The 24159-nt window shown below is 49.6% G+C and overlaps 1 protein-coding gene across 6 annotated transcripts in view; it reads right to left on the minus strand.

Annotated features, from left to right (window-relative positions):
- The window catches only part of DGCR2 (DiGeorge syndrome critical region gene 2), a 1169540-nt gene that overhangs the window by 184242 nt on the left and 961139 nt on the right, over positions 1–24159 (minus strand). For all 6 annotated transcript variants that reach the window (XM_069619936.1, XM_069619935.1, XM_069619934.1 and 3 more), the window contains one exon: positions 9723–9959. In XM_069619936.1, coding sequence (XP_069476037.1) covers positions 9723–9959 — 237 coding nt within the window. The remainder of the gene's footprint in view (positions 1–9722; positions 9960–24159) is intronic.

Raw genomic sequence — 24159 nt, forward strand, 5'->3', positions numbered from 1 at the left:
ACAGGAGCATGGATCCACCTGTTAGCCGAACCCAATACAGCCTCCAAAAACTACCATGGCAGCCACAGCCCATAACCACCTACATACAGGCCATCGACTGAAGTGGGCCCAACAACTCTGAGGACAGTTGGGGTGATCCCTCAGAGAATCAGAGTAAGGGGTGGTAGCTTGCATACTGGTTTCCACCGCCATAGGAATTGCATGGGCAGGAAGGTCCACTCCCTATCTTCCCTCGCTTGGTTGTCATGGGGGGAGCTCTGGCCAAGGATCCCCGCCACGCCCCACTGTAAACCCCAGTGGCGGCACTCAGGAGCATAGCTCAGGGGCAACGTGCTAACCTTGGAAGCAAAATGACAGAGCAACGCAGGTTCGATCCCCTGGTCCCTGCTTAGAAACCTCTGGGTATTAAGCGCGTTATAAATAACCAATTACAACTTACAATTAAACTTCTCCATTTATAGCGTTAATGCAAATATGACCATAGTGATGTGTGTGGCAGTATGTTACAACATCCTAATTGTCTGTTTACTATGTGTGTTGTTGTGAGTACTTCCCTGCTTTTAAGGAGAAAAGTGGGCTCATCATCACTTAACTGTAGGACTGCTTGTACATCTCCCAGCAATAAAGCACATTTTGTGGATATATGAAGGGAGCTTGGATACCTTGGCTGGCTTCATTCCTAAAGTTCCTTGTCAGTAACCCTGGCTCTCTTTACCAATAGTCAGTCTCCTCTTCCTATGTATGTCAGTTGGCACACAATCATGTTTTTGATAGCTTGTAAATTGAATATCATTGTAGTCTTCCTCCTGTACATCAGGTTGTGATAGAGTGAATTGATGTTTTGTACTGGAACACTGTGGAAATTCCTCAGAGCATTGTGTAGCTGTCAAAATGTGTTTAGGCCTCTTTTTAGCATTATTTTCAGCCCTTTGTTCCAAAAAGGTCAGTTCGGACTTTGAGCACCATGTTAGCCAGTGTCGCACCTTTCTGCACCACACTTGTTGATGCCGGGTCCATCAACATGTTCATGAAAGTTTTGTCTCTGTGTGCCTTGAGGCTGTAAAACTGTATATCCCAACCCTTCAGGGATGTGCTTTCTGTGCCCTTTGGATCCTGATGCTTTGGTGTCAGGCTTACTGTCAGTTTTCACTCAAACCCACTCATGGGGTTTCAGTGTAGGCCCATCTTTGTTATTAGTTCAGACTTTGCATGCCATGCTGTTTTTTTTCTCTTGGACTAACCGCTAGGGAGGTCACTCCAGAGGTTGAGTACGACTGTGAAGGAACCTTGTGTGTATTCTGAATGTGACAGGCATGCTTCACCACAGCACCATTTTCACTTCTCCGGTGCAGGGTTGAGGCCAGGTGCTCCGTGGCACAGTATGTTGTGCATATTTTTAAAAGTTGTATTCTCACAGCCCGTGTTCCCGCTCCCCCCCCTCCCTCGTCCGGAGCTCCCTTGTTTGTTAGCCCTCCCACCACGCTCCATTGGCTGGCTAGCCCTTTAATTCGGCCACCTAAGGCAGCCCCTGCCGTGGCAGCCCCCTCGGCTATGGACTGCTCCAGTGATTTCTGCCCGTGTCCGGCGCCGGCGTGGTACTACGTAGCCTGCAGCTGTCGACCTATTGTGACTTATCAGGTAAGTCGAATCTTGAGTGTGTAGTTTTTGCTGAGCTAAAAAAGAAAAAAAAAACGCCTTATTGCCCCACACCCCACCCTCTAGGAAAGTCTAATCTGGATTTTTCAGTCTGATAACTGTGGCATTGTTGCTGCGTCTCTCTAGGCTCCCTTCCTCCTCCCCTGCACATTATTTATGAGTTGTGGGGCACAGGGCTGCGTGTTTCTCTCGTGTCACCTTTCACCTCCACCTACCTCCTTTACACGCCCTATTGGTGCCATCTGTCTCTCCCATCTTCTCTAACTGCTACTCTTTCTCCTACCCTATCCCTCTCACTAGGTCTGGAAGGAAGAGGTTCAAGAAGGACATCTTGGTCTCCAACCCAGGCCTCCCCATAGCTGATATCAACACCAGTGGTTCCTGCGGACAGACAGACTGACATCCTCTTTCCCGCCCCCTCTTCAGACCTATGGACTCTTAATTTGATTTTTTTTCTCCCTCCATTCTCCTGCTCTCCCACTAACGGTGGCACTAGGTGGGAGGCCCCTTCCAATACTTGAAGACTATCATTAATGTCTATCTGAATGGCACCATCTTGGTTCAGGGCCCTGAGCCCAATCTCCTTTCTGATAGGCGGTGCCTGCGTCTTATCAACTTCCCCCTTTCTCCTGTTACTCCTTCCATCACTCCTCTTGCACCCTCATCTTGTCAAGGGTTTTGACCCATGTTGAATCAATAGACGGGGTAGATGAGGGGATGAGCTGTCGCCGCCCACATTCACGGCAGAATCCAGGAGAACTGCGCAGTTGGCACAAGACCACTCCAAAGATACAGCCTTCTTGTGGGGGGGTTCCACATCACCACTCTACTGTAAGGATGCCATCAAAACAATGTTAAGCAAGGGTCCTATACTATCAAGCAAAAGACCACTCTATTGAAATGCAATAATTCAAGACAGATCCCAAAAATGGATGCAATACCGGTACTCACCACTATCAGAAAGCCGGCGTTTTAAAACCACCAGACTTTTGTGTAAAACTGAACAGAGGAACCCAAACCAGGCCAAGGAAAGACTTGCTAAGAGGTGGATACAATGTAAAACTATATTCTGAAATGACTTGAAGTAATTATTTAATATATATGTAAAAATTGGAAGTTTTGATTTAAACTGGGAACTAAAGTGACATTTAGCTGAATTCTGCCTGACAACAACCCCCGACAGGAGTTGAAACTTGATCAAACTGCATTCCCAGGCCTGGCTGCCTCCTGCTTCCCCACCAAAAGGAGATGACACCTCTCTGATTAGATTAGGGGAGGGGCACCTGCAGGAGGTTGAACAAAGCCTTGCCCTGGACTCAGGCAAATGTTATATTGGGGGGGCCGTAAAGTGGCTTCCTCTTGAGAGAAGAGGGAGGAGAAGTGCCTCTGGGAGCCACCCGAGCTGGAGGCAGGGACAGACAGAAGCTTCCCCCATGTGCTTTGGAACCTAAACCACACCCATCTGGGCCAGAGCATAATTAAAAAAAAAGATGGATAATTCATAGTACGGACTTGTCAGAATTATATAAGTAATATCATTATTCTGGTGATTTTTCTGTGCACGTTTTAAGAGGTGTTAGGACCCTGTGGTGTATTCTGGGGGTTGCTAGCGGAAAATAGGGTCTTACTCCAAATGTCTGCATGTTAAAAATCTGACACTTCATCAATTAATGTCCATACTCCTTGCGCACATTTGTGTAATTTTTGGTAAATGTCCGATATTGGTAAACCAGTCAAAACGCGCCAAAATGTTGTCATTTTTTAATGCAAGCCCCAAGGAAGATCAGAGGCGGACAAGCATGGACCATAAGGAATATATAATGTGTACATGTAATTTCAACAAATTGTGTATCTGGGAAATATGTATTTGAATCAAATATAGATTTGTGGGCAAATTGACCAGGGGAGGATCCTCTGACCCATAAACAGACCTCATCATGACAATCCACTTCCTTCCCCCAATCATGGGAGAGGAGAGAATTGGGCCAATGACAAGTAGAGAGGGGCAGGCTCAGTTATGCCACGCACACAACCACTTCCAAAACACATAAAAAGAGACTGCTGGGACAGGTAGAGACATTTCTACGGAGCATTTTGACGGCCGACATCCCATCCAGACAGAGACCAGAACCAGAGACCCATAGACTACAGAACTTTGAACCTAGAAAGCCCACTGCAAGCAAAAGTATTCTCAGCAGGCCTTCAGAATTTAGCAAACCTAACCAAACTATTCAACAGCCGGGCGAGTTGTTTGAATTCTTTGCCAAGAACTTTTGCCGGAACCGCAGACCAGACCCAGACCGCTGTGAGCAGAACCAGAGAGCCGGATCGCTGTGAGCAGAACCTGTGCCTGAATGACCCGCCGAGCAGAGAGAACCACCGCTGGACGTGTTGATCAGATCCGTGACGAGGCCCATTCATTTAAAAATTATATTGTGAGTACCTAGCAGAACTGTGCAGAACCCAATCTCTTAGTTAAAATAATCTATTTCAAACTATTTTAACCTAAGTAGAACTGCCTCCTAGAAATTGTGTCATCTGTCATTTTAAAGCTGCGAGCTGTCACCTGTCATTTTGAGTTTTACTTTAAATCCGAAAATCTACCTTTATTAAATCGTCCGTATCTCTTGAACAGTGTCCTAGGAACGGGATTTAACTTTCCTCTGAAAGCTCAGAATCTAAGCTTTCCAACAAGCCTAGAACCGACTTCCTACTCCTTATACTTTTACTGCAATCGCGATTTACGCACTCGCAAAATTTACCACGATTTGGCCTGATTTCATCATCTGTAAAAAGATAGCCGCTTTTGCCTGAACTGCTAAAATTCGTTTGCAACCTAATAACCATCCCTGAACCATTGTTAGGGCTGAACTGATTTAAAGTGTCTACCACTCACTCTGAACCTCCTACAGGGAATTAAAATCAATTTTAGCATTTTTCACTTCATTACAAAGCACTCTTGCCCGTGTTTTAAAAAAGCATACCTGTTGTCTAAGCTTGCTGTGGGGGGGAAATGGGAGGGGGGGGAGGGCACTATGGAGGGGGGGACTGAATTCCGTATTGTATTTGATTGTATTCCTGAAGACTGTGTGTGTTACTTTCATCTCCTTGCATTGCATATAAGGTGGGGGGGGTGAATTGCCACCAGGGGAAAAGTGAACATATCTCTTGTGAAACCATATCAGTTTATTTTCGGAACTACATTTATTCCACCTTGCATTTCCTTGAAACCATAAAGCATTTCAGCTACCTCATCCTCTATACTACTTCTAAGTAACCAACTCAGTTTACCAGTAGAACATTGTCCATTGTTGATCACTGTCATATTTTAAGTGTGATATCCAATATTAATTTATTATAAAAAAGTGTGATAGATATATATTGTTATATTTCTCAAATAAAAATTTTAAATTTGCAAAACAGACCTACTTCTTGGCTCAGTGGGGTCAGCGGGATTCTAAGAGAGGGGCGTTATATAAGGGTTGTCATCCAGAGTACATGAACTGGACCTAAAAATATATCAATAAGGGTTTCCCTCAGCATCCCAGACTAGGCATTGACTTAGCTGTAGTGTTGAAGTGAAGCCGCTTAACAATCTTCCTCCTCTGCCCACCCTTAGGGTCCTTTACCACGTGTGAAGTGTGTACCTCAAGTCTGTACCCCTCCACGGAAGACTTTCAAATGTGGCAACATGCTCCACTTTGCTACTCTCAACTCTCGTACTGCCGTCACATCTTCGAAGACCTCGACCTAGATGCCCTTGCTCTCACCGAGACATGGTGTGCGGCCAGTTCTGTCACGAGTTCTGACACTCTCCTCCCTGTTAGCTACAAGATCTTCTCCGAACCCAGAACCAACTGTCCTAGAGGTGGAGTAACCCTCATCTTCCGGAGTGGGTCCCAGCCTCTGTCATCCCTAAGCAGGCCTATTCCTCCTTTGAATGCCTGGTCTGCAAGCCCTCTATCTCTCCTGGCCTCTCTGTTAACTGTGGCCACCTTCTACAGGCCACCTGTGCAGGTCGCCCTACTCCTCTCAGAATTGCCCGACCTCTTCTATTCTCGCCTTGCCTCTACGTTTCAACTTCTCTACCTTGAAGATCTCAAAATCCACCTGGATGCTTCTAATCCCTCCTTTGGGCTCGTCTGCAACTTCTCTCTTTCCATTCTGCCCTCTGGCCCGACACGCTGCCGGACATACGTTGCATGTTCTCATCACCTCTGTCATGCCCCTCTCTAACCCTCTCACCACTCCTCTCTTTTGGTCTGACCACTTTCTACTCTCCTCTCAAAGCCCCCCCCAGCACTGCCACCTATCTTCTCAGTCATTCGGCCCATGAATCATGTATCAGTGGATGCCTTTGCCTCTACTTTCTCTGCTCCTCCTACTCCTGTGGCTGACTCACACCCTGACACAGCCCTTTCTAATCTGCATCTTTCCATTGCTAACACCCTGGACATCCTTGCCCCTGTCATGGGGATCTGGCTGAAGTCTACCTCCAAGTGCAACTCTTGTTATGATTCCGACCTCGCCGTCCTGAAACGCAAGTGCAGTTTCTGAGTGGAAGCGGAGGGCTTCGGGCGCATCGTCTGACAAACTAGCCTGCCGTCTGCTTCAAAGGCAATACAGACTCTTCGTCCTGTCCAAGAAGAGAGAACACATTCAAACCTGCGTCTCTGTGGCCTCTAACATGGCCAAACTCATCTGCAAGGAGCTGGCCAATCCGGTTGGAATCTCTACCTCTCCTGTTCCCTCCCAGGCCCTCTGTATGGCTCTGGCCTCTCACTTCTCCACTAAAACTCAGGACATCCTGTCCTCTATCTCCTCTTACTCTATTGCACCCCCCCCCCCCTTGGCCATCTCTCCCTCTCCTCCTCCTTTCTCCTCTTTCTCTCTAACACCTGACAAGGTTTCTAGACAAGTCTGATCTATGAAAGTGTCGCCCAAACAGGTGCTCCCCTGCTTCTCCAGAACCATCAAGGACCATATTGACACCCTCGCTCCATCCTTGGCCGGTTTCTGTAATCACTTTTTCACCATTGGAACTTTCCCCTCAAATCTTAAGCACTCCCCTGTGCACCCCATCCTTGAGAAGCCATCTGCAGACCCTACCTGCCCAGCAAACTTGCACCTTTCCTGGGCAAACTCTTGGAAAAGCTGGCCATCATCCAGCTTACTCTCCACAATGAATCGGTTGACCATCAGTCTGGCTTCAGAGCTGCCAGAAGCACGGAAACTGCTCTCCTGAACACCCGTGAGGATCTGCTCTCTAACCTCGATTTCAGCAGTCTTCCTGTCCTCATCCTCCATAATCTTTCCTCTGCTTTCGACACAGTTAACCACAGCATCCTGATCAATGAACTCAGTGAGAACCTGGGCATCACGGATCAGGCCCTGGAATGGTTGACCCGCCCCTTCCTGTTCCAACTTGGTCCCTTTCTCTCTGCCACCTCGCTCTCTACCTGTGGAATTCCCCAGGGCTCTATCCACTCACCTTGGTTTTGCAACCTCCACTTGGCCCCTTTGGCCCGCCTGATCTCTACCTTCTCCTCTAACTTTCAGTTTTATGCGGATGACACTCAGTTTTCCTTCGGGCTCCCCTGAGCCTCCTCTCCTCGCTCTCTCATTCCGGTCTATCTGCGATTCAGGATAGGTGCGCCTCCAACAATCTCTGCCTTAATGCCAGTAAGATGCAGATCCTTCTCATTGGGACTCTTGCTTCTCCATTCCCTTCCTCACTCTGACCACCGCCTTGGGCCCTCTTCCTTCGCCTTCCTGTGAGGCACAAAATCTTGGTGTCATCTTCGACTCCACTTTCTCTCCTCACATCCCAGAGCTTCACCAAGAAGTCCCATTATCAGCTGCACCTCCTTAAAGGGACTCTTCCCCAGAAGCTCACTGTCTCCAGCGCACTGGTTCTCTCTAGGCTGGACTACTGCAACAGTCTCTTTCTCAATGTGCCTTCCTCTACTCTCTGCCCTCTGCAACTAATACAGAACAGAACTGCAAGACTTATCTTTGGCCTCAAGCCCAGGGACCATATCTCCCCAGCCCTGAAATCTCTCCACTGGCTCCCGGTGGCTGCAAGCATCAAGTTCAAGATCCTTTGCATTGTCCACAAGGCTTTCTACTAAATCCAACACTCTCTTCCAAACTACCTTTCTTCTCGAGCCCTTCGCTCAGCTCCCTCCAACTGAACTCTGTATGGGTCAGGCGCTTCGATAGGCAGAGTGGGGGTTAGATCCTCTCCTCTGCAGGTGCCTCCCTCTGCAATGGCCTCCAAGCCCCTCTCAAATTTCAGCCGGACCACCTGAAGTTCTGGAAGCAGCTCAAAACTTTCCTCTTCTTTGCTTGGCTACCCTCAGTCTCACTGGGTACTAGGCTCTCTCTTGATCAGTCACCCTTGCACTGCCTCCGGGCCTACCACAGACTTAGGGGCTGTAACTGTAACCCTTCAGTCCATTGTCTCCTTGCACTACCCAGGGACACACTGACCTGGCTGCACTTGGAGCATTGCGGACCTGTTTTTCCTTCCCTTCTCCCTTGTACTCCCCCTGCCCCCCTTGCCCTTCTCGTTCCCGCACTTGCACGATTTGAATGACAAGGCCTAGTAAGATGGTTTGTATCATCCTCCCCTCCACCTTCCCTCCCTTGTCGCGTCTAGAAACACTTATGTACAGGCGAGTTATAAATGATTTATATCATGTTTCGCGACTGTAAGCCCATCACTTATTTAGAAGTATCCTTGGCGCCAAAACATTTTTACCCTGGTATCAGCGCTATAGAAGTCTCTGCCTCAACGGTTTTAAAGGCATATGCTGCTCAGCACTGTTGCATCTTTTCAATGTTTTGTCTTGAACGTTTGACACACTTTACAACTCTTGCATGTGGTTGAGTGGTAAAGTGATTGTGCACATTATGGTTGTGGTCCAAGGGCAAGCAGAATTGCAATTTGGACAACCTTTTAAATGTGCCTCTCATGAGGCCGGCACCAGGGGTTGGACACCATAAACTGCAAAAAAAGTAAATATCATTCTCATAAGTCCTGACCCTATGCAGACTTCGAGACTACTCCATTTATGCGCCATAAAGCCTTGTCAGGATTGTCACTGCATCATATTTCTCTTCCATGCTTCCACTCCATGAGCAACCTGATGAACAACCCCGTTGATATCCAACTTTAGTTTGGAACTTTAGTTCAGAACAGATACATTCAATGTATGAAGGATCCAATGCTGTAGAATCGATCCATATTACCAATGACCCATAGGTATAGGAGTTTGTCACTGGGAATGTGCCAGCTAGTGCTATCGAAGGTGGTACAAAAATTATTTATTAGAGATCTTGACCAAGAGCCGAGACAGGGGCGGGGGGGGGGGGCGGGGTTGCCGAGGAGGGGGACGCCGAGGAGGGGGACAGTGAGGAACCCTGAGGGTTAACGGATGCATACAAGAAATAAAGAGAGATACATAACTAAGTGAAGATATTCAGGCGGCTCACACAAATATTAGATTGGCAGTACATCGCCATACAGAAAAACTTGTCATGGCGAAGACTAACCTAGGATCAGAGTGAACAGAAGCCCCAGATTTAGAGTAATGCTGGAAATGCACACATTATGATAATTTTATCAGTATGTTCACAAGTTGGAAATGTGGAGTAGCTGAACACGAGAGCACATACAAGTGAATGCATTTTAACACATTTATGAACAGCTGCAGACCTAAACACTAAATGGTAGAATAGAACCCAGACCCCATCATTTACATACCGGAATTCGGGCTTCTTCAGCACCATCAAAGCAAATCAGTGGGCAACCATGGAAAGTTATTCACTCAAATCCGTTCTTAAAGTGGCATATTCTAAAGGTTTATAGACTTGGTAGAAATGTCCCACAGCATAAGATCAAACAACACTTTTCTATCCACCTAATACATTTCTTAAAAAGCCAACATTGGCCACTATGGTGCTTAATCTGTGATGTATTATCATTTTATAACTGGACCCTTCTAAGAAAGGGTTTAATCCTTAATAATTGTCAAACAAAGATGCACTCAACGTTCACATACCTGAGGTGGTGCAAAGTATGATTGTTGGGTTAATGGATGCCTCGTAAGGAGGAGGTGGGTCATCAGGATGATGAATTTCTGGATATTTGTTAGCTGTGTATGGTGGTGGTGGTTCATGAAAATGGAAGGCGCCTCCTTCCCCGTCGTCTGAGAGGTGAAGAGGGGTGAGACCAGTTCCAAACCCGTCCGGGCCATAGTCAAAGCCAGGCATTCTCCGTCCTAAATTGAAATGATGCACTGAAAAAACAAAATAATAAAAACGTATGTAGATGGTCATATTCATACAGCTTGCAACAAAAGCATGTGATCTTAAAGGGAAATTAAGGGCTTCTCCACCCTAGGGCATTCAATGGGACATTTACAACATTGTGAGGCATGAACATCCACCACCTTAGTGCACATGGACTCAGATTCTTCTCTCAAAAGGAAGGATTGTCAAAAAATTGGCTTTATTCCCCAAAAATGCAATCACTCCAACAATCCTACTTACCACAGACAAAAGATCTTCCAAATGTACTGAACACACTAAGTTGTTAATAAAATAGGTTCATTCGTATGAAATATTTTAAGCATTCTTGCTTTATCCTGCTTCAGGTTTTGGAACATGATCTAACAAGAAACAGTTACTCACTGCAATGACTATTTTACTTGTAGTCCACAGTGCCCTTTCCTCCATACTGATGGGAGTGTCCCCGACAGGGACGCAACCAGAACCTTTTGCACCACAATAAAAACTTTTCCTTTTAAATTTGATGCATGTCAGAGCAAGACTGTCCACTTTCACTCCCGCCACAAGAAAAGTAGTCACTATATAGTGAGAGACTTTCTTACTCAAACGTCCCGTCCCATTTCTTACATACTGATGGGAGAAGAAATAAGCTTGTGGGAGGAGGAAATCTTTACTGTCAAAAAGGATAAGCTGGACAGATTGTCTGTAGCTTCTGGTGTTCAGAAAATAGTGCTTGCAGAATGCAGATGGAGTAGACCAGGTGGCCATGTTGCTAATTACATCCCCAGGGACGCAACACCAAAAAGCCTAGGCAGTAGCCTTCGCTCTGATGGCATGAATGCCCTTTGAGAACAGTGTGCTTTTGCAGGATGATGCGAGCTCCTGGGCACATAATAGTTGTGCCTGGTAAATGCCCAATACTTACTTAAGAGTTGGCTTTGTCAATGCTTGCTTTTAAAAGTACTTCAGTGAAGGACACACATAGTGCTTATAAATCTAGTGGCTGGGGCATGGCCGACGGCTACATGAAAAGGATGTGAGCAGCTGCGTGCAAGGTTCCCATTATCCTCCCAGAATGTCATTTTGAACAATCAGGAAAAATATTTTGGAAGTACTAATGCTTCCTGATCCGTGCGATATCAGACCCACTTTTGGCTGTCCTTCCTCGCTGGACCGGGAGAGAGGAACGCCGCCATACTGGATTTGTGGTGGCCATCTTGGGCCGACACCCCTGCGACGCAGCGGCCGGGGAGCAGCTGACCCTTGCGCACTTTGGCCTCCGAGGGTGGGGTGGTGGAGGCCTGGCAGTGCTGACATTTCATGGGACAAGAGGAGAGGTTTGCAGCTGAGGGTGGCAGAGTTTCACATACGGATGTGGAGTGGTGGATGACCCCCATGCCGTTCCTGTTCCAGGGAGCGTCGGCAAACGCGGGTCTTTTAGCCCCCCTGTCCCAATCTCAGATCTCTGCACTAAAAGGAACATGGCTGGATGATTGCAGGGTGGCACAACTCGCGAAGCCAGTGGATTCTAGTGCAAGCGGCAGGGTATGATGGCAACATTGAGCTGCCCACAGTCATCCAAATACATGGAATTCTAAATCTCATTCGGACATCACAAAACTAGCACAAATTGGCGGCCTGCTGCCCATGGTCTTACAGGGGATTGAGCCTCTTGCAGCAAAGTCCTGTTCCATTCCCCACTTCATATAAACTGACAGCTGTGAAAACCCTAAAATATCTGTGTGCCCCACAGAGGTAGCAATTATTAATAGTTACTCACCGTAGTGACTAACGTACTCTTAGTCCATAGACCCATTTCCTCCATACTGTATGGGCGTCCCTCGCGAGGGACGGAATCTTTTGACCAGAAAAAAAAAAATCACCTTCCCCTTTTAATTTAGAGTCGCGCGGGGGCGTGGCCCTGGGAGTAGGCGCTCGCCTGACTCCGCCCACAGGCGCCACTCCTCAGTCCCCATTGACGCGTCGACAATGATCAGTATTGCCTAATGACACCAGTGTTATTAGGGGGTGGGGGAGGATGGTGGGATGTATGGAGGAAAGGGGACTATGGACTAAGAGTACTTTAGTCACTACGGTAACAATTATTCTTACGTCCCGACCCTTTTTCTCCATACTGTATGGGTGATTACAGCTGAATGTAGCCCGAGGGTGGAGAGGAGCTACTCCTTAAGAAAACAGGTTTCTTAGAACCACCTGCCAGAATACTGCGTCTGACCTAGAGGCAGCGTCCAAACAGTAGTGTTTACAGAAAGCCAAAGGGGTGGCCCGGTAGCCGCCCTGCTGATGACCTGCCACGGCACAAGATGTTGGATGCGACGACTGTGGCCTCGGCTGACTGCATGGTCATGCAAGTTAGCTGCCACTGGTTTGTGCTGCCCCTCAAAGGCCTCCTTCATGGCCGCGACCATCCACCTAGCTATGGAGGCCTTGGAGGCCTGATAACCGGGCCTTGCCCCCTCAAGTGACAAATAAGGCGCCCGACTTGCGGAAGTCGCTGGATCTGCCCAGGTAGTATTTCAGCGCGCATCTGACATCCAGACGGTGCAAGACCCTCTGGGGCTCGTCCTTGGGGTTGGCGAAGAAAGTGGGTAAGACTATTTCCTCGTTGAGATGGAAGGAGGTGGTTACCTTGGGTAGGAAAGCAGGGTGCTTCTGCAGGACGGCCTTTCCCCTGTGAAAAGTGGTGTAGAGTTCTGATGCCACCAGAGCCTGGATCTCGCTGGCTCTGCGAGCTGAGGTGAGGCCACGAGCAGAGCTATCTTTATGGTGACCAGCCTGATGGCCATGGACGACATAGGCTCGAAAGATTTGTGCGACAATGCGCCCAACACAACATTAAGGTCCCACACCGGGTGTGGCTTCTTTATAGGCTAATTTTGGCTCCTAGTAGGCTTGCTTCTAGCGCCCTGGATGTTCTCTAGGTTAGCCTGAGATAGGCTTAAGTGTTTCAGCGTGACCTGCTCAGGAACTACGCAGCGAGGGCTAGCTTTTGAGGAGCAGTCCAGGAGAGGAGCTGGGCCCAGCGGTAGGTGAATGGGTGGTCTGTCTGATAGGCTGAGGAGCATGGAGAACCACAGTCTGGCCAGCCACCAGGGAGCTATCAAAATGATGCTGAGGTGCCAGGATTACTTTATCTTGCAGATGACCCTGTGGACTAGGGATGTGGGCGGGAAGGCGTATGCTGTCATGTTGTTCCATTGGATCTGGAATGCGTCGCCAATGGAGCCAGAGCCCTGCCCCTGCCAGGAGGCGAACTGCTGGCATTTCCTGTTGTCCCGGGAGGCAAAAAGATCCACCTGGGGATGCCCCCACCTGAGGAAGATCTCCTTTAGTAACAGGTCATTCAATTGCCACTTGTAACGGCTGAGCCTGTCCGCTTCCAGGTTGGATTCCCCTGGGAGGTGGACAGCTATGAGGTAAAAGTTGTTCGCCAGAGCCCATTCCCACATGCAGATTGCTAGGTTGCAAAGCGGAGGGGATCTTGTGCCCCCCTGCTTGTTGACAGTACATGCTGGTGGAGTTGTCTGTCTGGAAAATAACTGTCTTGCCCTCGATAAGAGGGAGACATGGCCTGAGAGCCAGCCATATGGCCTTCAATTGTAGGCAATTGATGCGGGACTCCTGCCGAGTCCAGATTCCATGGACACTGGTTGTCCAGGGTAGCTCCCCAGCCCTCTAGGGAATAGTCCGTAGTGACTGACCTGAGGGGCCGGCTGCCGGAAGGGCTTACCCTGCCTCAGGTTGAAGTCCACGGATCACCGGTGGAGGTCTGAGAGGAGAAAGGGAGGAATGTTGACTGGCTCCTGTTAGGAGCCCTTCTGATTCCATGAGGCTGTGAAGTGCAGCTGCAATCTGTGCATCTTGAGCCTTGTGTGGGGCAAGGCCAAAAGGACCACTGTCATAAGCCCCAGTAGGTGTTGGTACCGCCAAACCGAGGTCACAGGCCTGGAGAGGAAGTGAGCTGTAGCTCTCTTAATGGGCGCAATCCTATCCTCTGAGGGAAAAACTCTCACAGAGCTGGTGTCCAAGATGAGGCCCAAGAATGTCTGGCTCTGCATGGGCTGCAGTTGAGACTTCTTGAGATTGATAGTAAACCCGAGGTCGTGGGGTGTGTTCATTAGTGCGGAGGCAGTATGCTGAACCGATTCCGGAGAGGTGGCCCGGACGAACCAGTCGTCCAGCTATGGGTAGACATGGTGGCCCTGGGCCCTGAGTAGGGCTACCACTGCATTCATCAACCTGGTAAAAACCCCAGGAGCAGAGTTGAAGGCGAAGGGTAGCACCTTGTATTGGAAATGGAAGCCCATGATCCAAAAGCTCAGTAAGGAACGATGCGGCTGTCAAATCGGGACATGTAGGTAAGCGTCCTTCAGATCCAGAGAGCACATCCAGTCTCCCCTGTCCAGTGTTTCCGCAATAAGAGCTGGCATAGCCATCTTGAATTTCTGCAGTGGGCGGGAGAGATTGAGGGTGGAAAAGTCCAACACAACTCTTAGGCCAGCCTGGTTCTTCTCCTGTATGGTGAAAATCCTGGAATAAAAGCCCAAACCTCGCTGGGAGATTGGGACTTCGCCCACAGCTTGGTTCTCGACGAGCGACCGAATCTCCGCCAGCAGAGTTGCTGTCCCAATCTGTGGGAGAGGAGGGGACGAGGGAGGAGAGGAGAGGACGGTACTGGTAGGCGGATCACTGTGGAGACTAGGGAGAGGATCCATGGGTCTGAAAAATTCTGGCGCCAAAATTGCATGTGAAAGGCAAGCCTGCCCCCCACTGGAGACACGTGGACCCGGAGGGGCGTGTCATGCCTTTTTTCCCCTCCGAGGCTGCTGCGGAGGAGGGGTTTGGCAAAAGCCCTTGCTCCCAACCCCTTTTTGTTGTTTCCTCCGATTCAGACAGAGAACAGTCAGGTTGTCTGGACCTCCGTTTTTAGAAGTCACGGAACCCACCAAACAGCCACCCCTTGTCGGCGCGCTGCTGCGACTGGGAGTAGGCCTTAGGCATGGCCTTCGTAAGAATAAAGACTTTGCTCTTTGCAAACTGTTCTTTGTATCTAATTCCTCATCCGTGGTGGAGTGGAAGAGGTCACTGCCCTCGAAGGGAAGGTCCAATATGCATTCCTGGACATTGGGATTAAACTTAGTAGCCCGGAGCCAGGCCGTCCTAATGTACGTGGCAATGCAGATGGCCCGGGCACAGGTATCGATGTGGGCCGCGGTGGACTCCATAATGTCCTGCGCTACCAGCCTGGATTCACGTAGTCCCGTCTTGAAGCGCACCTGGTTCTGGGGTAAAGTCTGCAATTTCCTGCCAGTGCCTTTGGTTAGCGGCTGCCAGCATGGCATCTGCATTGGCCTGCCACAGGTGCAAGGAGGCATTGGGTTACAACTTCTTCCTGTACGCCTCCAAGATCTTCTCTTTCCTTGCCTAGCAGGGTCGAGGACGAGGTGGTCGAGGACGACTGAGGCTTGGAATAGTGTGACACTGCAGCTATAACAGAAGAGTGCGGTTCAGGATGCGCTGAAAGCAAGAGTGTGTCCCCCTCCATTTGCCTATACTTGGTGTCAAGGCACCGATTGACAGGCTCTGCCGAGCCACCCCTTTTTGGCCAGGGCATTTATGTCTTTCTGCATCGGGATCCCTCGTTTTGATAGGGTGTCTTAGGGTGAGGATTTCAATTAAGACCCCCTCCTCGGGCAGCTCTACCTCAGGCTGAGCAAGGCCCAAATACTCTACCAAACCTGCAAGGCGTTCGTGGAAGGACCTGGCTGAAGATGCTGTGTCGGGGTCCTCCTAATTCCTCCTCGTTCGTGTCCACCAGGTTCGGGGGGACCGGAGTTGGTGGAGGAGTGCTGGGTGCTGTGGGCTGCGAAGTGGAAAACGCAGCCGGTGGCTGCTGCGGTGGCTGGTGTGGAACCACCTGTACCTTGGGAGGCAGGGAAAACGGAATTGGAGGTGCCGGCTGGGGCAGTGGCATCTGCGCTGGCGCCTGTGGAACCACAGCCATCTGAGGAATGACTATGGGTGCCAGTGGGGTGACCTGAGGGAGCATGTCCCTGATGGCATCCCGGAGGATGGCCCCCATCTGGGGAGTTCGCATCAGCCCTAGGAACCTTTCAAAAAACCTGTCTTCAGAGGCTGTAGAGGTGGCAGGTGATATTGACGGAGTGGCCAAGGGCAGCTGGGGTCGGGGCACACTCTGCCTGGGATGCAGGGGAATCCTGCCCTGTGCTGCTGATGAATAAACTGTAGGCCACGCACCCGATTGACAGCAGTCCAATCCCCCCCCCCCCCGTGACTCATTCCTCCACCCGCTCTACATGACGTGTCGGCCATTTTGTCGAGCTGCGTGCCAAAGTTGTGGTGCCTGGCTCGCTGGAACAAGCCTCGTCCAAGATGCTTGGTGTTGGAACAAAATGCCTATCTCTAACCTCAGGCCGTGGCCTGGAAGGCTTATAGCCCTCGGCAGAGATGCCGGTAGTGCTGCGTCAAGGCACCCTCTTGGACATGATGCCGGTACTAGGGCTTGCCCCTCGGGAGTACCCCCGGTAAAAGAACCTTGCGGTCCCTCAGCACCGACACTGGAAGGATCTGGAGACCCCTCAGATGTGAGGCCGGTAGCTGGACTAGCATTGGTACGTGTGCTGGTACTAGAACCCAACAGATTCCTCCCGGTCGGGCGCTTCCTTGGGAAGGAGTCACCTTTACGGGGTGCGATGGTGAATAGAGGCCTTTCCTTCAGACTTGAGCGATGTTTGACAAAGTTCTTTAGGTCCTCCGGAGGTATCTCTGGAAGAGCTCCCTCCACCTAGCTAGCCCGTTCTTCAGTGCCTGTGGAGTCAATGCGCTGCATGCGGAACATCCTTCCCAGCCGTGGTTGGGGGGCAAGGCAGAGGAGGCAAAGGGCATGGGGGTCGGTTGTAGGGAAGAGTCCGTTGCAGGCTAGACACCTGCTAAAGCCTGCTGAAGTTGACATGCGCCGGGGAGTAGCGTGGCGTCAGAGGACCAAGTACCTATTGAAAAGAAAAAGACAAAGATAGAAGAATATCCAGGGAAGAGCGTGTGGTATTAAATGGCCGAAGCCAAACCCAGCAACGCTGGTGAATTCGGCCCGTTCCTGTCAACGCGGAAAAAGGGACTGTGGAGTGGCGCCGGTGGGCGGAGTCAGGTGAGCGCATGCTCCCAAGGCCACGCCCCGACATGCCTTTAAACTTAAAGGGGAAGAAGATTTTTTTCTGGTGAAAAAGGTTCCGTCTCCCGTCCCTCGCGAGGGATGCCCATACAGTATGGAGGAAGGGAGACGGGATGTAAGAGTAAGGTACACTTGATGAAATATATGTGCACATTCAACAACTGCTTCATATGCACACTGATCTACTGAAGCACTGAAAATAGACAATTGTGAAACCGGACAGAAATAGCAGTCGCACTCCTGTCTTCTGGGCATGCAAACACCTTGTTCAGGCCCAGCGCTGAGGCCCAAACCAACCAAAATGGACACCTACACCAAGAAAATGGCCCGCGCATGATGGAAACACAAGCATATCACGAGGTAGAAGACAAGGACGCTGAAAACAATCAAGTGCTCCTGGCCATAGACGCCCTACAAGTGTTACTAGAGAATATGGTGGGCAATGTCAAAATAGAAGTATCGTAACTGAGACAGGACCTGAGAAACCTGGCAGACACAGTGAGCAGCACAGAAGATAAAATGGCAAAAATGCAACAGGAGAGCCACTTTTCGCAAGCAAGTATCCAAACTCCAAGAAAGCACATACACCCTCGAGTTGCACACGGAAGATGTGGAGGGCCATGCACAGAGAAACAACACCAAGATCATGGATCTCCTGGAGAACATGGAGGGGCGGGACCCAATGGACTACGGAGAGTCTCCTGTTGCAGGAGATTTGACCAGGCGCGCTGTCCAGGGATTCACGATAGAATGTGAGCACACAGGGCATTGATGAAGAGAACTCCAGGCGTGCTGCCGGGCCCGCTGTTTGCCAGATTCTTGAACTATAAAGACAATGAAGCCATACTTTAAATTTTCTCGAAAGGGCAGCAAGATAATAAGAGGCAGCATATCCCATGCAATATATACGGATTATACCATACAGGTACAGAGGGTGAGACGCTCTTTTGAAACTGAACACCACGCTAAGACAGTTTCAAATAAGATATATGCTACTATTTCCCACATATTGAAGATCATACACAATGGAACTATCCACTTTAAGACACCCGAGGATGCACAAAATTGGCTAAACTTCACCAACCCTATTGGCCCGCAACAAGAATTCACTGACAAACTCAAGTAGCGCGCGGATGCTCTGAACAAGACATCACCAAGCATGGACCCATGCACAGAGACAGGTAGATGAGGAACAATGGTTGCTTATGGAGGTGTGTTCAACGAGGCGATGAAGGTGGTATGACCAGTCTTTACGCTAAACAATGGCTAAGTATTAAGAGGTGTCACTGAAAAGAGCTTCTGTACCAGTGAACTCAAGAGTTACAACTGTACGGTGACCTTTGCATCTCAGACATGATTTGGGTGCATTTGCTCTATATGGCACCTGCACAGATCTGCTTTTTCCTGCTTTGGCTGGCCCAGAAGGACCCCTTTTCGCCCACAGATGCACATAATTAGAGTAGTCCACTGCAGTCAGACTGAACGATCTCCTCCTCAAGGGAGATCCAGTGGGACACCTCAGTCTTGGGTTAACGCGTGTGTGAAATAGCTTAGGCTGTTGAGATTTCAAATTTAATAATTGTTTTAGAAGTTTCATAATGTTGCCACTGCTTAGAACAATAATTGTTTTCATCTCGATGCATTTCTCTGAAATGTTGATGCTGGGGGATGCAGGAACACAAGTGGCAGATTGGCTCAGAAGGTAGGGAGAATGTATAACGGATATATCCTTGTCGCAAACCTCCCCTGTACAGAGAATGGATGATTTGATAGCGACCTGGAATATGAGAGGTCTTAATGGCTTTGTGAAAAGCTCTAGAGTCCAACAATATGTTACAAGGACACAATATATTACAAGGATGAAATTTTCCATTGTGATGCTCCAAGAGACGCACCTTACACAGGAGCGACAGATTAGTTTGATTCGCAGATGGGGTTGGACAGGATTATGGCTCAGTCTACTCGTTCTTTACGAGCGGAGTATTGATTTGGATGCCGAACACGACCCAGTTTCGAATTAAGTATGTAGATCAGGATAGGGAGGGTAGGATACATAGTCAAGTGGTACCCGGAACACATGAAGCTCCACCTAATCAACGTATATGATCCCAATGTCAAAATATTTGATTTTGTTCACGTTTGATTAATAAGTTTGACCTTGACCAGGAAGCAGTATGATCTGGGAGAAGACTTCAACTGCATCTTAGATCCCAACAAAGATGGGACACTACTGATAGAAACGAAACCCTGATCTACTACCTAGACACTGCAACATGTCATGACTAACCTAAACCTAGTAGACACTTTACCCAGATGTACAGACATATTCCTTTTACTCCCACTCTCATAATACATAAACTAGAATTGACCACTATCACAGGCCGAGAACATGAGTATCTCTTTCCAGACTCCTCATACCTGGGTAGAACTCTCTCAGATCACTCCCCCTTATCCAAAGACAACTGAGATCTCCTATTCTGACTTGGAAGTTCAACCATATAGAATTGCTTGACAGAGCCTACTGTGCAATACAGACATTAGAGATTGGTAATTACTTCATAGATAAAAGGCCCGCGGCGCCGGCTCCCTCAACACTATGGTAGGCATTTAAGGTCACGATCAGGGTGAGTGTATTTCCACAACAGTGGAGTTTGTAAGGTCCTTATTACACAATTGGAGAGACAGGAACACTGGATCATTGTGGAGGAGAGCTCAGCAGGCCTCTCGGTAGGTAGTGAAAACACACTACGGGACCTTAGAATGCAATGTAGTGAGACATGGCACCGGCCAAGCACAATGATAGGACACTTCAATGAGGCTCATGCGAGAGAAAGAGCTGGAAAGTTATTAACAAGGCTGCTTAGATCTGACAACCTTCACAAACCCTCTGATATCTCGCGCACATCTCTGAAATCGGATGAGGGTGTGATAGGTTAGGGCAATTATATATTAACAAGGGGTTTAGCTCTTACTATAGCCAGTTGGGAACAATTCTGTGTGGAAGAAATAGATAATTTGAGTTTGTTAGATCTCCCAACCATTACACTAGAGCAAGCAGAAAACCTCAAACCGAATATTTTATTTAATATAATTGTAAATAGTTCAAAAATGAACTTTTACAATCACTATTACTCAATACATAGTACATTACACAAAACAAGAATACATAAATGAACCTTTGGTATCATAGTACCTTAAAATCTATAAAATCTACTTATTTACAATAAAATGAGATTTGAAATTCCAATTTCCCACAATATCACATTCAAAAGGAGGTACACTTCCAAATATAAAATACATCAATGTAATACATATACAAGTACAAACTGCAATATATAATTACATTAAAACAAGTATTCCAGAATTACTGATTTGATCTAAGTGCTCCAAATTTAATACATTTTATTATATGAGAGCAGCAGCAAGAGTTTTGCCTTATACTCTGAAGATTTTTCCAAAAGGAATTTACTTACACCAGGTTTCATATGACACGGTAGGACACCGATTACACAGCAGGAACTGTAGACAAGGAACAAGTTACTTACCTGCAACTATTGTTCTCCAGCATGGGTCTGGCATGGATTCACATGCTCATGAATATTCCCCGTCGTCAGGCTGGGAATCCTCGGTAAAGAAAAAAAATCAGTTTCAGTTTCGTTTCTGAACAGTCTTTCCACCAGTAACCAATCACTGGTCTCTGGGTCATACTGCCCCCCAAGCCAATGACTGCCCTCTACCTAAGCCCCTCCTCTGGCAGCCATCTTCAGATTTGGTAGCACGTAAAGTGGCAGTAGGACCAAGAGAAGAGCCGCAGAGGGGTAGGAGGGAGGGTTTGCATGTGAATCCATGCCAGACCCATGCTGGAGAACAACAGTTACAGGTATGTAACTTGTTCCTTCTCCAGCATGGGGTCTGGCATGGATTCACATGCTCATGAATACAAGAATACATAGCAGTACACACATGCACAACCACGGGAGGTGGCAAGGCTCAACATTAAGCAATTACATCAACTCAACATTAAGCATCTCTTACCCCTTCACCAGGCCCACCTTCTGGCGAACTGGTTGCGCAGCACTGCCTGGCTGACTGTGGACTCCTCCCTGGAATCCTGGTCGATGCAGTAGAATCTCGTGAAGGTGTGCGTCGACCTCCACGTAGCAGCCCTGCAGATGTCCAGCAATGGCACACCACACAGGAACGCCTTGGTAGCAGCGATCGCTCTGGTTAAATGGGCTCTCGGACAGCCGGGCAACGGTCGGTTTGCCAACCGGTCATGATACAGCCGGAGAGCCATCTGGAAATGGAAGCCTTCGAGAGGGCCTTCCCTTGGTTCACAGGTCCAAAGTTCACAAACAGCTGTGATGTCTTCCGAAGGGTCTTCGAGCGGTCCACGTAGAACTTCAGCGCTCTAGCCACATCCATCGAGTGCAAAGTCCTCTTGGCCGGCGACAAAGGCGACGGGAACAAAACAGGTAACACCAAGGGCTCGAAGAAGGGGTGCGTCCTCAGCACCACCCTCGTTTCGTGGAATGTCAGGTAGGGTGGTTTGCAGTAGAGGGCCTGGATCTCTCCCACTCGTCGTGCGTAGGTGATGGCCACAAGAAACGCTGTCTTCCGTGATAGGAACTTCAGCGGTGCCGAATGCAGAGGCTCGAATGGCGGCCCCATGAGGCTGCTCAGCACCGCGTTGAGCTCCCACGCCAGGGCCGGAGCTTTCACCGGCGGGAACGATCGAACAGTCCCTTCATAAACTCCTTCACCAGGCGATGAGACCACAGAGATGATCACCCCGGAGTTCTGGTGTAGCGGGAAATCTCCGCTAGACGTATCTTGATGGAGGCATGAGCTAGCCCCGCCTTGGCCAGCGACAGTAGGTATGGCAGCACTTGAGGGGCCGTAAATCACAGATGGTTCTGTACATGGCACCATACAGAGAACCTCTTCCATTTGTGTCCATAGCACTTGAGAGTTGAGGACGCCCTGGCCTTTGCAAGCATCTCCAGTCCACCGGGATATCGTACCCTCTAAACTCTAGTGCTGCAGGAGCCAGGCCTGCAAGTTCTGCGACCCCGGGTCGTGGTGGAGGATAGACCTCCTTCTCTGGCGAGGAGGTCTAATCCGTCGGCAGTTTGACTGGGGGGGGCGCTGACATGTCCAGAAGGTCCGGGAACCAGATCTGCCTCGGCCACGCTGGTGCGACGAGGATCATCCTGCACCGCGACCGTCTGAGTTGGTTGATGAGTCACAGCAGCCACGGAAACGGTGGGAACGCATACAGGAACAGGCCGTCCCAGGGGAATGAGAAGGCATCGCCCATGCTCCCCGGCTGGCGAACTTCTGGCACTTGGTGCATGGAGATCTCCGGTGTACGCTCCCCATCCCTCCAGGGAGGCATCCGTCGTCACCGTCTCCTGATGTGCCAGGGTCTGGAAGTCCATACCTGCCGCCAGATGCGCGCGGGTGCCCCACCACCAGATCTGGTGGAAGGTCTCGTTGAGCAAGATCTCGTCTTCAAAGCAGCACTTCGCCTGCATCCAACGGGCGTCGAGGAACTCTTGCAGTGGACGCATCAGCAACCTGCACAGGCGCACAAGGTAGATGCACAAGGACATCATCCCGAGCAGGGACTTTAGGGACCTCACCCTGGCCACGTCCATGGTCAACAGCCGTTGCACCTTGCCCAGGATGACCTTCGTCCTTTCCTCCGACAGAGAAGCCATTCGCACAACTGTGTCGAGCTTGGCTCTCAGGAACATGGCGACTTGCGACGGCACCAGGTGGGATTTTGCAAAGTTGATCGAGAATCCCAGATCTGTGAGCAGTTGGATGGTCTTCGTTGTGTGCATGACTGTGAGTTCTCTTGTCTTTGCTCGGATGAGCCAATCGTCCAAGTAGGAGTAGACGTGGATCCCCTGCAGGCGCAGCCGCGCCGCCACTGATGCTAGGCACTTGGTGAATACCCTGGGCGTCGACTTCAATCCAAAGGGAAGGGACTTGAACTGGTAGTGTCGCCCTTGGACTACGAATCTCCGGAACATTCGATGTCCTTTTAGAATGGGGATGTGAAAGTAGGCATCCTCCAAGCCCAGGGACGATAGGAAGTCGTCTTCCTCCAGCTGTCCCAGCACATGCTGGAGGGTGACCATCTGGAACTTCTGGGACTTGATGTACTTGTTTAAACGACGAAGGTCCAGGATGGGTCGCCCGCCGCCGGTTTTCTTTCTTACGAGGAAGTATCTTGAGAACACTCCAGAGCCCCGGAGACCCTTTGCAACGAGCTCGATGGCTCCTTTCTTCAGCATCGCCCTTACTTCCAGCAGCAGTTGGACGTGGTTTTTCTTCCTGGCCACGGGTGGAATGCGGGGGCACTTTAGAAACTCATGTGCCCGCGGGCGAGGGCATCCAGCACCCATCAGTCGGTGGAGATAAATAATAATAATACAGATGCTCAGGTGGGGGCCCGACACTACGGCCGGTTCAGTCTTGCTTAGCAGCGGCCTTGCCACCTTGGCCTCCTTGGCGACGACGAGATCCTCCTGACTTGCCGCATCCTCTGTAGGCTTCCTGCGACAAGGAGCAGGCCGCCTGGCGGGATGTCGAGGAGCCGCCGCCGAATCCTTTGGAGGCATCTTGCTTGCCTCCGGAGTTCTGAAAGGGCGGCCATCGTTGCAAAACCCCCCAAGGCCTGAGCCATCTCCGTATCGGCCTTGATGGCCTGCAGGGACTCGTCCACTGTCTTGCCAAACAGGTTGTTCCCGTCGAAAGATATGTCGAGAACACTGGTCTGCACGACTTGGTGGAAATCGGTTGCTTTGAGCCAACCACGCCAGCGAAGGCAAACACCGTTGCCCATCTGGCGAAAACCGGTGTCAGCAATGTCCGTGGCCACCGTTATGGCATGGTCAGACGCCACCTTGCCTTCCTGTAGGATTTCCAGGGCCTCAGCCCTTTTGTCGTCCGGGAGGAAGTACAGCAGGTGAGCGATCTTAAACCAC

The sequence above is a fragment of the Ambystoma mexicanum genome, chromosome 10 (assembly GCF_040938575.1).
Source record: "Ambystoma mexicanum isolate Mex_15411 chromosome 10, UKY_AmexF1_1, whole genome shotgun sequence".
In the NCBI taxonomy this organism is placed as follows: Eukaryota; Metazoa; Chordata; class Amphibia; order Caudata; family Ambystomatidae; genus Ambystoma; species Ambystoma mexicanum.